This window comes from Bombus pascuorum, chromosome 11, assembly GCF_905332965.1.
Source record: "Bombus pascuorum chromosome 11, iyBomPasc1.1, whole genome shotgun sequence".
NCBI lineage: Eukaryota > Metazoa > Arthropoda > Insecta > Hymenoptera > Apidae > Bombus > Bombus pascuorum.
The window spans coordinates 1,582,256-1,598,216 of NC_083498.1; the positions used below are offsets into that span (position 1 = coordinate 1,582,256).

Consider the following 15,961-nt stretch of genomic DNA (forward strand, 5'->3'; position numbering starts at 1 on the left):
CTGGGGGTAGCCGCCCACATGCTATATTATTTTTTATTTATATTTTTTTTTCTTCGCCAACAAGATGTAACACTTTACCAAATGTCCGCAAGGACAAATTGTAAAATAACCAAAATAAAAAAAAAAAAAAAAAAGATACAATCGGATAAAATCACTCGCACAATTCTCGCGCATTTTCTACTTAATTGTACCGCCGAATAGATTGCTTCTTTATAGATCTACATACGTTTCTAATCATATATTTACGAAAAAATAGTAGCCTAAAAATTATGAGCGAATTATCGTTGTATGGATAAAGGAAATGTTATTTAATTGGAGGGTAAGTGGCAGAGTTTCCACTTAAGCGTCTTTCGTTATGTGCAGATAGTTCTCAGATTTACAGAGATAAGAGATTTCCGATACGAGGTTTGCGAGTCGCTTTGGGGACTGAATGAGTCTTGGAACTCGAGGGAATTTGCGGTGCCTCCTAACTTTCCCAGAGTGAAAAAAAAGAAAATCGAATTCAAAGGTGGATTAAGAAGAAAAAGAATAAGAAACCACCATTGAACGATCAAACCACGCTGCTGTATCTCGTCTAGATTTTCATGATACACCGACAGCACGATGAAATAATATTTATTATGATCGTCACGACAGGCGGAAGAATAGAGCTTGCGGTTGAACATAATTACTCGGTGCGTATTACAATAATATTAATTAGTAACTTCTTATAGGCATCAAGATGCGTGTAATCAAATGTTTACAGGGAGTACAGGTCACAGACTACAGAGTACAGAGGGAATTCTTTCGCATTGCATAATTACGTTGCAATTAGAGTAGGTACAACCGTGCGTTGGTGGAGACAGGAAAAGGAAACGTCAAACCAAAGATACCTACGTAGCCCTAAAGCTATCATTTGCATTAGCTTGTAGAAGTTTTGCAGCAATCTACACGCATGACTAACCAAACACCTCGTTAGAATACGCGTACAGAAAAGAATAATTTCATAATATTGGTACAAACTGTCGTTGAATCGTGACAATATCGATGTTGGATACTGTTCTGTAAAGGAAGTGTTATAATTTAGCCTCGATAAATGATTAAAGAAAAACTCAAGAGATTATTTAAAAAAAGACGATAGATCTTTTTATAGAGTTGTAAAGACTTCGTGTGATCTTAAAAAGTCACTTAATATACTCTAAAGACTCGTCAAGATTATTCTTTTAACTTTAGACTAAAAGTCTAATAAACTTCATACTGATAAATTTCTAGTTAATATTAGATAAAATATAAATATATATTCCATAATATATTCTAATATATTCTAGATAAAGTTCTAATAAATTTCATACTGATATTTATCCTTTCCGTATTCACGATAAAAGAACAATTTATCGATACTGTTTAACCAAACGTCATAATAAATTAAAACGTCAATCAAAGAATCAACGTGTTCGCAACCCTGTTATTACCAGCAACGTGAATAAACGATTGTTGCTTCTGACTTGTTATCTTTATCCTCATCGAGTAGCACGTGTTGGCATGTACATACAATTCTTGTACTTACAAGGATTCGACATATGTGCATTTATTTCTTCGTAATATGCTTCGATTCCACGTAGCAACAAAACGCTTTCACCTGTTGGGTTCCATTCAATTTCACAGTTAGTGAAATACTTGATTTGTGCCAAACACTTTTATACCTCCTATAATTAAACTTGATGCATGTCACAAATTTGATTGTAATAATCTTACATTTGATACAACCGGTTTCATCAAATCTCAAACGATAAGGAATTCGCAACGATTCACGTCGTAAAATGTACGATAAATGATGAATACATATCGCAACAGAAATATTTAAAAAATTATTTAATTAATTAATTGTTCTTCTTTTATTTAGGCTCTATTTCGAAAGCGATCAAACGTTTGGTACACAGCGGCAACTATTGACGATAGGATAACGTAACTATCTTTTTTTCAAATATTCCATTACATCAGCTTGAATATTCCAACTCATTCACAATTTCTTTTTATTTTTTGTGTCAATTTTAATACGTTACCTATGATAAATGAAAGAAGAGCATGTGAATGATACAATTTTATACCTGAATATACACGAGTTGCCTTTTTTTATTTTTGATACAACAATGCGTAAATTTAACTATTTTTTGATATATCTCAGATAAAGTCGTATCACCAAATTGTAGCTTTTAACATATATATATAATACAATTTCTGTTTAAAATGATATATTTTATAGAAAAATATCAATTTCTTTGTATTTCACTCTATTTAATGTTCTCCATCCCTCTTCTTTCCTCTTGTAAAGCTAAACAAAAAACGCATTTCAAATGCACACTGCTACCATCTGCTATGTACAGAATAAAGCATTTTTCTCTTTTCAGGCGTAATATACACAAAATGAATAAAATATATAGTTTTGAAAATAAATTATATGTAATATATGCATGATTCTTACAATCAGTTAAATGTGTTATTAAACATAAGTAATAAAATTTATTAAATTAGATATTTCAATGAAACAGTGCTTTTATCCTACAACGTCTATCACGTCGAACAGAGTTTAAGTACTTGGACAATTGGACACATTCTCATAAGTAGCATATATATGTACTTACCATGACTGTGTACGCTAGTGTATGCTCATGCGTGTGTTATATACGCCGGTGTGTCACCTAGTGTTACTGTCTGCTGTCGAACCCAAGCATGTCTATAAAATAGCCGGTAACACTAATCGGTCGTCGACGAATTTGCTGCAATTCAAAATCACGATCCTTGCTTGTTGGTTGTTACACAGTCGACACAGATCACCATATGTAAACACACACACGTTGTTTGCGACACGCGTGGGATCGCGCATGTATCGAAGCGCGCACTCACATCCACTGTAATCGAGTTTGCACAGAAAAAGCCTTGTCTAACGTCTTCCTGACTTTCTGCTAATTTAAGAAAACCTGATGTTCATCGCCAATTTCATCAACGGACGTTTTAACCAGCATTGAATAAAGAGTAATTGTCGGCTCTATGTGTTTCGCTGTATTTCATATCTTTTTTTCCGACTTTTCTCGCGCCGTTTTAATAAAAATGGGAAAAGTCACGTACGAAACGAGGAGAAGTCACGGATTTTCAACCTGGCGGACACCGACTGAGCTCTCAACCAGGCAGGTAGGTAAGCCGTTGCCCCTCCACTCTATTCACCACCACGATCGCTCACCATTCTCCATTCTCTTTACCTTTGCTTCACTTCGCTTCGTCTTATTCTTTCATTTTCGTGCTCTCTACTTGCATACATCAATATACTTATGTACGAATATTTATATATAAACAGAGTCTATTATCATATTATATCCCCGAAATATTTAAACCTCAAATCTTAATATGTTGTATTCGTATATTCGTGTTAATTAGGACTTAATATACTCTTAAATACGTGTATGTATAATGTTCTGAGCAAATCTTTTTTTTTTTAACACGATAAAGTAAAATGATGTGGAACATATACATATACCTACATACGTACACTATGTATGGAAAATTTTATCACATTACATTTCGTAGAAAATAATTGTACCAACCAATTAATGGCATACATATATGTACATACACACAAGCGCACATACACACAAATAATATATTTGTGGAATAGGTAAACAACAATAATATAACGCTTAATTTATAGTTAGGAATAACTTTATTTGCGGTACATCAGACAATTAATTCGTAGCAATAATTGCTGTTTGATCTTGTTCTTGCTCTTCTTTTTCTTCTTTATTATTTGTTGTAAGATAATCTTGATAGTTAATTTTAAAAGATTCTGTAGACAATTCACTCCTAATTTGAACTCTGCAACGTTTTTAAATGTTTGCATTATTGTGGTACGTTAGTATCTCATGAAAGTTTCGTGTATTATTTACCAATTTAAATACATATATGTACCTCTCGATAAATAATCCATCGCGTGTTGGTCTCATCGATTCAACGTCATTAATTAGTGAAGAAAAGTTTTCTTCCAATTCCTGCGTGTTCATGTCAAGCTAATAATTAAATAAACAGATTAAAGACATATTCTTTATCAGGTTTTGTACAATGTTATATGTTATAAATTTACCAAACCAAAAATCACGTTAATTTGACCATATTCTTTGAAAGATTTATGAGGCCATGCAGTGTATGCGATTCCATCTTTGAACTTTTTAACTAATTGGCTCATATTATTACCCAAAGTACCTGAAATATTTAAGTTATCGATATTTAGAAATGTAATAATTGTAAATAAGCCCTTGTGTTTAATGACTATGTTTATTTACCTGCTCTCAAATTTGGAAATCTCCTTTTTAGCAAGCCCCTAACTAATAACAAGTCAGTTAAAATATCAGCATGAGCTACGACACAATCATATTCTTTGAAAGCAAGTGTCCCATTCTGTAATAATTACATTTACTGTGTAACGCTTTTACTATTACTGTGTAACGCTTTAACTTACTTGAATCTTTCTTATCAGTTCAACACCACCGACTAAGTCAGCTCCAGCATTCTTAGCATTCTCCTGTTCCTGGAGATTCTTGGAAAAAGCTAATACCGTTCTCTGATTTTCCCCATAAGTAAATATATGTGGTGTATTAATGATTCTCGTAAATCTATCCAGATACTTATTCTTCTTCTCACGCTAATATATTTTATAAAACATTTCTATTAGAAAAGTATTTTTCATCTACTTTAACATATGATAAAAACTCCATAAAAATATTAATCATCATTTTTTACCCTCATATTTAATTCTATAAATGCATTAACAACTGCATTAGGCTTATTAAGTATAGTTGGATGATGTGTTTCACGGTGATTTTCTATAGCTTCTTTTAATGAATACACCGGCTGCTGATGTTGTTTTACTCGGTACACATCATCGACTGCTTTCCATTTCCAACTTTCATTGATGGTAGCAAGTGGACAAACTTCCACCTTCGTACTGTTATTAAATTATCAAGGTACTCTATACATTGTAATAATATATACTATGACAATAAACTCGACACTACAAATTACTCACTCCTTCTTACGCTGTTTATGTGGGATAAATCCTACTTGTTCAACTACTGCCTTAATTTTCTTCTTTTTAAGCTTTAACTTCCTCCTTTCTCTTGTTCCTTTCCTAGCTGCATAATCGCGACTTTGCATAAACATGTATGAACCTATATTGTATCCAGCATTACAGTTATATGTACTACGGAAACTGTTTATCAACCACCCTGTAGATATCAATTAAAATTATTCAAAAATAAAACCAATAACTATATATCCGTACCCAAAATATTCATTCCAGGTTATAAACAAAATTCTATGTCTCATATGTAATTTTCTGATATGTTTCGTAAAATATATTATATATCTTTATTAAGGCAACCATGTTTTGAAAATAAATACAAATTAAAAATAACTTACTTGCTAACATTGTCGTGATTGTACATAAAAGGAGCTTAAATAGGTTAAGACAATTACCAAATAAAATACATACTAGGGATATTATGTTTCTAAACACCCAATGTACATAAAATCTTAATAAAATAATAAAAACTAAACAATATTGCTGATAACTTGTTTAAATTATTATATACATTGTATATCTTTTATAACTATAATGTAAGTACTCGTTGTACATAAAAATTCTATTTCTTTCTTTCTGTAACGTCAAAATGTTTTCATAATCCTTCGTTGCAATCACGGAATATAGTAAATTGGTTTAAAAAACTAAATAGATATAACTTTTGTCATCATATATATGCAAAATGGTCACTTGAAAAATGAAATAAAATTGCAAGTAATTGATCTAGTGCATTTATGAAACAGCACTATTTTGACAATATGGCAGACGGAAGTAGACGTCATCAGTGCCAACTGCCAGCCAACTAGGCTCGTTAAAGTTGTGCTTTGTATAGCAAGAAAAACACTTTTTCTCCGTCTTTTGCAGCTTCATATATTTCATATAGGGTACGTTAGTCCAGTGACGAAGAAACGAGTTTTACATAATTATACCATGCGAACGCTTTTCTGACCCGTCTGCAATTTTGCGATTTGGTGGTGGTGAAAGAAACATTATAAAACTGTTATTCGCAGGCGAGATCTGGTAAGTCTATCGCATTTCAATTGTAATCGTTCACCGATTATATTCCAAATACCATTCTTCATTTCGATGTAATAAACGGTAATGATTTAATGTTTGTTTGACCATAGATAATCAGTTGTAGGTACTATTAATTATACTTATATACTTTAGTAGCTTTTCTTATAATTTAGACATATCTTGAGTTGTATCAAGGCTGTAATGAATTTAATAGGTGGCTTCTATTATAACCGCAATTACTTACCCATGATAATCTTGTCAACTCATCATTGTTGCAGAGTCATTCGATAGTTAGTATATAGTAGAGCTGACATTCATTCATATCTACAAATATGTTCATTTGGGACTGGTTTGCAGGTGTTTTGAATTATCTTGGTGAGTATATTTTCCATAATTTTGTATATGTATTTTTAATATATATCTGGATCTATGTATATAATGCATTTGTATTATATTTATATTTATAAAGTCATGCTAAAGATGCACATGAATTGACTTTATTATATTATTTTTTTTCCTAATAAAAAACATACAAATTTTGTTAGATTGTTAAATATCTTTAACGTTGATTTTGATTTGATTTTTGTTTGTGTATCGTGTATAATTTTTGTTTTGAATTTTTAGGCCTTTGGAAGAAGAGTGGTAAACTCTTGTTTCTTGGTTTAGATAATGCAGGCAAAACTACATTACTTCACATGCTAAAGGATGATCGATTAGCTCAACATGTGCCTACATTGCATCCAAGTAATCAATATTCAAGATAATTTATATATACATGTATATCTAAAAATTTATGTACGACAATTGTTTTTATGCAATTTTACTTAATATACATATAATTTATAGCTTAATATAAAAACTTTTTACAAAAAGTTGATTCCAGATATTTACCTTTAATTTTGATTTATGCCAATTCAGTCTCAATATTTTTTAATTATACTTTACAATTCAATGATTAAATTTATTTATACTACATTATATAATAGTATTGAATATGTTTTTATGCTTCAGCATCAGAAGAACTTTCTATTGGAAACATGAGGTTCACAACATTCGATCTTGGAGGACATCCTCAAGGTATAATTAATTGACTTGTTTCAGTGCTGGCTATAGTTAAATTGTATAATATTATTTTTGTTAAAATATGAGACATTCTTCCTTTATAGCTCGAAGAGTCTGGAAAGACTATTTTCCTGCAGTGGATGCCATAGTGTTCCTTGTTGATGCAAGTGACACATCACGGTTACCAGAATCAAAAGCTGAATTTGATGCACTTTTAACAGATGAACAACTTAGTGCATGTCCAGTTTTAGTGCTAGGTAATAAAATCGATAAACCAGGTGCAGCATCAGAGGATGAACTTAGAAATTACTTCAACCTATATGGTCAAACAACAGGAAAGGTAGATAGTTACAACTCGTTTAACATGTATAATCATATCCATAATGTACATATAAATTCTAGGGAAAAATTTCTCGCAGTGAAATACCTGGTCGTCCACTGGAATTATTTATGTGTTCAGTACTGAAAAGACAAGGGTATGGCGAAGGCTTTCGCTGGCTTGCTCAGTACATTGACTGAATGCATAAAATGATTTAAATACTCAGATTTGTGGCAGTTTATTACATTTCCCTTTCCTCTGATTCATATTGGATGTTATTACAGAAGTGTGTTATCCTTTATGTGAATTGTGCAGTAGGAAAGGAATATTAATATATAAACTGCAATAAAACAGATTCAGAACAGTGCAAATAAGTTTTAAAAAACATCCAAAAAATACAATATGACAAACGTGATAGAACTAATTTCTTTTATTTTAATACACGGAGCCTACAATCTATATAAATTTTTTTAATTCCATACAAATTCTGTGAATTTTTGTCATTTTGCAAATTATATTATGGAAGTACTTGACATAATAAAAATGATATAAACATTTTGATAAATAAAGTAATAAACTATTTAAGAATTTTAAGTGTTTCTTAAAATTATTTTTTATAATGTAAATGTTTTAATTACATTGAAAATATCTGAAGCAAATTTCTCAAAATTAAAAAGTATGATGTAAATGTATTTGGTTTGGTTTTTCTTTTTTACTTCAAAAGTAAAGATATGAATAAAGCAGGAAGTAATACATCTTGCTTGCTTAATACACTGTCATTTCCCCTTTTTAAAAATCACTTTCTTTTTTCTTTTTTAAATAAAATACAAGTACGACTTATAAAAAGGGTGGAAGCACATACGTTTCATTATAGAACTATCAATATTGTAGTAGTTACATTTTGGTAGCAATTTTTTGAGATATTAATAAAATCTTGTAAAAAATCACAAATTGTCCTTAATTATATAAATGTTTGTGTAAACTTGATTAACAAAAAATTCGAAAAGGATTTGGAAATAAAATTTGTATGTATTAACATAATAATTATAAGCACTTGTATATTTTGTTCATTATTTTTCATACATAATGTATACTTTGTGTGCGCGCGCGCGCACGTGCGTGTGCGTGCGAGTTATATTTTATATGATCTTCATTTATTGTGCCATTTCTTTAATATTCTGATCAGTTTTAAAGCCGCAATTCTTTTTCTTCTAAAAGTTTCGTAAATTGTTGATTTACATAAGCATCTGTTACTTCTCTTAAACTGTTAGGATTCCACATTGGTTTTTGATCTTTATCGATTAAAAGAGCTCTTACACCTGTAGTAACAGTGATGATGATGATGATGATGATGATGATGATAATGATGATGATAATAATAATAATATTAATAATAATAATAATAATATAAATAAGCTTTATATATTTGCATGAAGTACAATTACTTTGAAGGAAAGAGTATACACTTATAAATAAACATGCAATTATACGCACCTTCACAAAAATCGCTTGTTCTGCTTAAAGCAGTACACGCTAATCTATATTCCATTTTTAAACAGTCTGATAGATTTAATGTGCTCCCTTTTTGAATAGCACGCATAGTGACTTTTAGAGAAGTAGGAGATGCTTTTAATAACATTTGCAATGTGTTTTTGGCCCATTCTGAATTATCCTCTTTTAATCTTCATTAAAATAAATAAGCATTAAGTAAATATAAAAGTAATAAATTATAATCCTACATAGCTTAATCATTGTTAAAATCACTTTACCTTTGTATTATTTCTTCTACAGATGACGCAGAAAAATATGTGTCAATTTTATTCATATATGGTGCTAAACGGAATTCTTGATTGAATTTTACACATTGATACTTGTTTAAGACTTCCTTAACATCAGATTGTTCAGTTGTTAATAGATCTTGTTTTAAATATGGTAACTTTTCAGAAGGAATGAAATGCGTTGCAATGCCAGCAAGTACTACATCAATGCCTTTCAACATGATACATAGCTATGAGAAAGCTCTTAGTAAGCCAATTACTAGATTTAATAATTTCTCGTACCTTTTAATCGATCTCCAGTTAATCCAAGATAAAGACCCAATTTACCTTTCAACCTAGGCAAAAAAAAAGTCCCACCAACATCAGGAAATAATCCAATTGCTGTTTCTGGCATTGCAAATAATGTCTTCTCTGTTGCAATCCGATATTTACCATGAACAGATAATCCAACACCACCACCCATAGTTATTCCATCTATTGTAGCCACATATGGTATTTTATATCTACCAATGAGGTAATTTAAACTATATTTAACGAATGAAAAATTTAATTATTTAAAAATAATTTTATAAATTTGTAAAATATATGAGAGTGTATTGTTTAAATTATTTTATAACATACGTATACTCCTTTCTGAAAAATGTTTCACCTAAGATTTTATTCTCAGTTTCTCTTAATGTATTAACGATAGATTTCACATCACCACCTGCACAAAATGCTTTCTCTCCCGCACCTTCTATTATTACTAATCTTTTAGATGATTCCCATTTTTTAAGTACTGGATATATTTTTTCAACCATTGACAAATTTAAAGCATTCAGTGCTTTTGGACGATTTAATATAATAACACCTTTGTTTCCCACCTTATTTCAATGAAAGATATTTATAATAAATATTTAATTTTTACACTTGCATGGTTTATTTTATAATTATAAATATACATACATCTTCAAACAAGACATCATCTTCTATGTTTCCTTGTGCTTCCTTGGCTGCAATTGTAGTTTTATTAGGCATGGGAATTTCAGTAGGTGGTTTAGAATCTGGTTGAGGTTGAGGTTGAGGTATCGATTGGGGAAGTGTAGGTTCAACAATAGGGCCTAAGTTGTAATAATATATGTAATTCACAAATTAATTTATTATCAATATTTAATTCATATGTCTATTCTATTTTCAACTGTGGAAGTATTGTCAACTAAATAAACTTTTATTATGTAGAATTTAATAACAACTTGATCTTTCATTATAATTATACTTAAAATAGATTTCTTTTTAAAAAACCTGGTATTTCTACCACAGGAGTTGGATATGGTGTCGATGGCATTGTTTCAGGTGGTAATATAATAGGCTTTGGATTGTGATTGTCCAATTTTAAACCCATGTCCTTACCTGTACCAGAACCTTGTGCTGATAAATACCTAAGTTTATTAAGTGAATTACCAGCTACGCAATTTAGTTTTAATGTACTTTTTATCTAACAAAAAAAGGTATATATATGTTAGTTGTAGCTTTACTGTAAAATTATATATAAATAATGATTACCATTTTGGCTGTTTATTATCTATTTTGTATAAATTAATAATAAAATACAAAATATTGGTACAAATAATGTAAAATATTACAGCACAAACGAATCCAGTAAGTACATTAAGAAATGTTTAATCGCACAGGTTATGATGGAATATCTTTAAACTAGTATGTTGATATTCTTGTTTTTTTTATGCATACGCGTAACATAATGATAGTTGTCATTTTGAAATCACTCGAGATATTATGTAATAAGCGTAAAATATGTTAACAGTATATAAATCACAATTTATATATTGTAGTTAAATTGAAAGTTATATTACATTAAAGATACATCATATCGTTACATTGTAATAATAAAATACATATACATATATCATTTATATTAATTAAATATCATTATATATACATAAAGCAATTATTAGTAGATATCATATATTATGTGGAAGAATAATATCTTTTAGGTTTTATAAAAAATACTTTTTTAAAAATATTCTGTAATTTTAAATAGAATAAAGAATCGATCACTATAATCATATGCAAATAATATTGTGCAATAGGTGGCCATATTAAATAGTTTATTAAATTCTCTATTATATCAATTTTGTAACTATTTTATGATTATTTTTGTAATTCTTAAAAATATTTATAATATTTGTGTCTAAGGCGAATTAGTATCATATTTTCGCGCCGAAACAGAATATATACGATATATATATATGTGTGTGATTTTGCCTAAAGACAGTACCAACATATCTATAGTCTTTGTGGACGCATAACCTACTGACTATCCTAAAAGATTTTAAAGATATTGTAAAACAGTAATCAGTACAATGTTCAAATATTCCAATTTGATCAGTAGATGTGTGAAGAATGTGCAGAAGTGTAATTTACGTTCTCTTAGTTTTCGAAGCATTAAAAAACTTATTTCGATATATTTTCGACAAACAGCCGAAACTGCAAAACCTCTTTATGATCACATTTGTCAAGTTGGTAATCCTATTTTGCGACAGAAAGCGTCACCTGTCGACATAGAAAAGATACATACGGTAGAATTTCAAAAGGTACGTTTTGTTTCTTATATTTTAAAATAATTGTTATATTCTAATTCTGTTCTAATAATAATATAATAATCTAATTTCTTCCTGTTACACATCAATAAAATATTTAAAATTAATTTTAACTGAAAATATCAGAAAAATATAAAGCTAAACTTATTAGTATACTAAACTATAATATTAGTATACTAAAGTGATATCAAAGAGGAAATTACCTCTCTCTAATATGTACCTTTGTGTACTCTATAAGATACTTTTTCTTGTGAAAAGATATCTACGTGTAGAGAAGTTATCCAAAAAAAAAATTATAATAATATAACAAAGTTGTTTTTTCTATGTTGCAATCTATATTACGATGAAGACGTATGTTTATTTATTTATTTACTATAGGTACTCGATCATTTATATAAAATATTGAAACAATCTGACACAGTAGGATTAGCGGCCCCACAAATCGGTTTATCTTGGCAAATATTTGCTATCGAAATAACGGAAAGCTATGTGAAAGATATTCATCCAGTCGTACGATCACAATGTCAAATTGATCCTATTCCGTTGACATATTTTATTAATCCAGAAATGAAGATAATAAATTCCGAAGAACTGATATTTTATGAAACATGCGGAAGCCTCAAAAATTTTCACGCAGAAGTACCAAGACCGAAAGAAATTCAGATCAAAGCACTTGATCGATTTGGAAAACCATTTTGTTGGGAAGCAGATGGTTGGTTAGCTAGGGTCGCTCATCACGAAATGGATCATTTAAAAGTAAGTTGCCTCTTTTTTCATCAGTTTACTTTCTGTCATTTATTATTTCAATTGTTATCTATACTTATCCGAAGAAAACGTGTTTTAGAATTTGTACATTTTCTCAAATTATCTTTTTCTGTAAAGATCTATCCAAAAAATAAATATTCTTTTCTATAATATATAACTTCTCACTTCTAATATTTAATTTAATTGTAAAGTGGTAAAACTATGAAGAAATAATTTTTGTTAAATTACTTAAACATCTGCATTAAGTTTTTAAATAATTTTTCCTATTCATTATAGTCTTTATTTATATATATTGTATATTTTTTTAACCATCTTACAATAAATATGTTAGCTTTAATAGCTTTTCTTATTAATGATGTAAGATACAGTAGCGGACAAAAGTTTAAGACGATGATTTGTAAACCGGATTACAAACATCTTATACGCATATTGTTCTTCTATTCGGTTTGTCTCTTTGGAATAACGTAGCTGTATGTTTGACCTTCGTAACCTCAGACAGTCAGTTGTTAAATACAAACAATGTAGGAGTTACAACAGTTAGTTACCGCCTAGCACTTGGAAACAGTGGACATTAGTTTAAGACGATCTGTGTAAAACGTGAGTACGAGTACAGTTTTTGAACATTTTGATTCTGGAATGTCAAAATCATTGTTTAGTGTACCTTTTATTGCTTAAAATTCATTTAGGTAGGAACAGACTATGGGTAAATCAAAGAATTTACTTGAAAACGAAAGGGAACAAATCGTAAGGCTGCGAAAGCAAAGTAAAACCTTCACCGAAATAGCAAATATAGTGAACAGGTCAGAAACAGCTTGTAAACAAGCTTGGTATAAATGTTTAAAGACAGGCATGTATTGCGATCAACCGAAAAACGGAAGACCACGGAAAACAACACCGAAAATGGATCGCCGGATTCATCGATTGAGCGAAAAGGATCGTTTTCGTAGTGCAAATAATATTGCTGCGGAGATAAACTATGAAAACGATACACAAATTAGTGCTAGAACTGTTAGGAGAAGATTAGAAGACTTTAACTTAAGAGGACGAAAACCCCAAAAGAAACCACTGCTGAGTTCTAGGAATCGAAAAAGACGACTTGCATTTGCTAAAGCTCATAAGCATTGGACAAGTGAAGATTGGCAAAAGGTATTGTTTTCTGACGAATCGAAATTCAATCGCGTCTGTTCTGACGGGATACGGTACGTTAGACGTCGAATTGGCGAAAGTTTGAAAACACAGTGCGTTTTAAAAACTCTTAAACATGGTGGTGGCAACGTTATGGTGTGGGCGTGTTTTTCTCGAAGCGGCCCTGGTCCGATATGTCGTATCAATGGAATTATGGACCGTTTTCAATACAAGGACATACTCAAGAACACAATGTTACCTTTTGCACGCAACAATATGAGTGATGATTTTATTTTTCAAAATGATAATGATCCGAAGCACACGGCTCGGGTTGTGAAACAGTTTTTTCAAGAAGAAAATATCACCGTGCTGCCGTGGCCGTCGCAATCACCAGACATTAACCCAATCGAGAATTTGTGAAGCATCATAAAAAAGACAGTACAAGGTTATAAACCGAAAAATTTAAATGAACTTTACTCTACGATTGAAACAGCCTGGAATAATATTACGGTAGATTAATATAAAAAATTAATAGATTCTATGCCAAGAAGATGTACCGAAGGGATAAGAAATAACGGATATTGAACAAAATATTGAATTTAAACAAAAATTGTGTATATTTTTTAACCAAAAATTAATATTTTTTGTATAGTCTTAAACTTTTGACCGACGAAATATTATACAGATTTCGTTCCTTTTTTATAACTTAGCTATTGAGCAAAATATCAAAATGAAATTTTTTTTCTAAGTGTACAAACAAATGTACAATTAGTTAATACCAAAAGTAGAACACCGTATTTATATTTTTTATGGAAAGTAAATCAATTATTTATTTCTTCCATTTCGTCTTAAACTTTTGTCCGCTACTGTACGTATAATGGTCTTTAGTTATATAATTATAGAATTGTTTCATTCTGGATAACTTAATTACTAGTACTTTTTAATCTAATATGGTGATATAGTTTTTGACATGATCTTTATCTTTCATTACACAGCAATATTTTCTCTTTATTTTTTTTTTTTGTTCAAAATAGGATATTTGTTTTGATGTTCCCCTGTAGTGTAATGTATCGAAAAATATAGATATACTTAAGGACAATCTTAAGAACAATCACTAAATTTAGTATGTATTTTATTTGTTAGAACATGGAATGCCCTCGTTTGAATTATAAATGGACTCTTTTTTTCTTTTTGAAAAATCATTCTAAAGAACAGTCTTGCATGAGAATTCTTGTTTTGTCTATGTTGATGTTCTCATGGTTGTAAATAAATTTAGAATAACCGTTTGAGTCCCCGGGGTCTTTGAAAAAACAGGGTCGAAAAGTCTTGAACAGCGCGATAGCGCTTGTCTTAATCGATTGGGAAGAGAAGCAAGCGGCGCAATAGCGTTCGTTATATTTGTTATTTTATGAAATACATCTATATTATTATATATGCGTACTATTAGTTTATAAACATTTCAAGTTTTGTTTAATAAAAATTATTGAGAAGATAACAATGAAATACAAAATACCGTCAGTCGTCCGTAGCGCTCAAATGCGCTGGGACTTTTCAACACAAAATCAAAACAGCGCGATCGCGCTGTTTGAGACTCAAACGGATAAACTAGTAAAAATTGTCGAATGAAATTTATGATAACTAATAAGTCTCTCAAATAAGATCGGACATGATTTTGACTGATAGGGCAAAAACAACCATGTGAAGGGAAATGGTGAGGTTAACTCCATGAAGTATAATTTTTTATTACTGAGTTAAGGAGATGTAATAATATACTGATTAATAAATGCTTGTGTAGATGTCACAAATTGTCATGCAATTATTTGTTTTTTCAGGGCTTAATATATACTGATAGAATGTTTCCGCTTACATTCGACTATATAGATTGGGACGAAGAAAATCGCACTAATGTAAAAAAAGATATTGTAAGTTAAGTATTCTGTAGAATAGCTTTTCTAAGGTGTACACGAATTTATATTATTTGATATAATCTGTTAGCAAGTTAAATTGAAATGTAGTATGAAAATGTATAAAATGTATAAAATATTGAAATTATTTAAATCATTTATATTATTTGCCTTTATTGTGTTTGCCTTTATTAAGTGGATATATCAATAATCAGTGGGAGAACAGTTTGTAAGATGTTTAGTAATCATTATATATATAATTATTTAATCATTTATATCATGGGATA

General features: G+C 30.1%; 5 protein-coding genes across 8 annotated transcripts in view; 2 read left to right on the forward strand and 3 right to left on the reverse strand.

Moving 5' to 3' along the window:
- Nucleotides 1-3,166, reverse strand: part of LOC132911676 (cadherin-99C) — a 114,893-nt gene extending 111,727 nt beyond the window's left edge. The window contains exon 1 of the mRNA XM_060968448.1: nt 2,622-3,166. Coding sequence (XP_060824431.1) covers nt 2,622-2,624 — 3 coding nt within the window. The 5' untranslated portion in view covers nt 2,625-3,166. The remainder of the gene's footprint in view (nt 1-2,621) is intronic.
- A 499-nt stretch (nt 3,167-3,665) lies between these two features.
- LOC132911695 (large ribosomal subunit protein uL1) lies at nt 3,666-5,748 on the reverse strand. Its single transcript, XM_060968541.1, has 8 exons — nt 5,446-5,748; nt 5,054-5,252; nt 4,768-4,972; nt 4,487-4,669; nt 4,311-4,425; nt 4,112-4,230; nt 3,940-4,037; nt 3,666-3,846 (listed from the first exon to the last, which is right to left on the reverse strand). The coding sequence occupies exons 1-8, from the start codon at nt 5,453-5,455 to the stop codon at nt 3,717-3,719; spliced, it is 1,059 nt and encodes a 352-aa protein (XP_060824524.1). The 5' UTR covers nt 5,456-5,748; the 3' UTR covers nt 3,666-3,716.
- A 192-nt stretch (nt 5,749-5,940) lies between these two features.
- On the forward strand, nt 5,941-8,099 carry LOC132911710 (GTP-binding protein SAR1). Of its 2 annotated transcripts, none has more exons than XM_060968565.1 (6): nt 5,941-6,127; nt 6,403-6,499; nt 6,749-6,868; nt 7,136-7,201; nt 7,291-7,526; nt 7,589-8,099. In XM_060968565.1, the coding sequence occupies exons 2-6, from the start codon at nt 6,457-6,459 to the stop codon at nt 7,703-7,705; spliced, it is 582 nt and encodes a 193-aa protein (XP_060824548.1). In that variant the 5' UTR covers nt 5,941-6,127; nt 6,403-6,456; the 3' UTR covers nt 7,706-8,099. The 2 variants fall into 2 exon arrangements, with proteins under 2 accessions (XP_060824548.1, XP_060824549.1); XM_060968566.1 differs by having other exon boundaries at nt 5,975-5,991.
- A 438-nt stretch (nt 8,100-8,537) lies between these two features.
- On the reverse strand, nt 8,538-11,101 carry LOC132911690 (3-hydroxyisobutyryl-CoA hydrolase, mitochondrial). 3 transcript variants are annotated; one of them, XM_060968528.1, is made up of 8 exons: nt 10,826-11,101; nt 10,565-10,757; nt 10,229-10,383; nt 9,905-10,146; nt 9,566-9,807; nt 9,275-9,494; nt 9,000-9,187; nt 8,538-8,824 (listed from the first exon to the last, which is right to left on the reverse strand). In XM_060968528.1, the coding sequence occupies exons 1-8, from the start codon at nt 10,826-10,828 to the stop codon at nt 8,694-8,696; spliced, it is 1,374 nt and encodes a 457-aa protein (XP_060824511.1). In that variant the 5' UTR covers nt 10,829-11,101; the 3' UTR covers nt 8,538-8,693. The 3 variants fall into 3 exon arrangements, with proteins under 3 accessions (XP_060824511.1, XP_060824512.1, XP_060824513.1); XM_060968529.1 differs by having other exon boundaries at nt 10,673-10,757; nt 10,826-11,100; XM_060968530.1 differs by having other exon boundaries at nt 10,229-10,275; nt 10,673-10,757; nt 10,826-11,099.
- Nucleotides 11,102-11,402: 301 nt separating this feature from the next.
- LOC132911705 (peptide deformylase, mitochondrial-like) lies at nt 11,403-15,818 on the forward strand. Its single transcript, XM_060968557.1, has 3 exons — nt 11,403-11,874; nt 12,259-12,636; nt 15,603-15,818. The coding sequence occupies exons 1-3, from the start codon at nt 11,644-11,646 to the stop codon at nt 15,699-15,701; spliced, it is 708 nt and encodes a 235-aa protein (XP_060824540.1). The 5' UTR covers nt 11,403-11,643; the 3' UTR covers nt 15,702-15,818.
- Nucleotides 15,819-15,961: the final 143 nt, after the last annotated feature.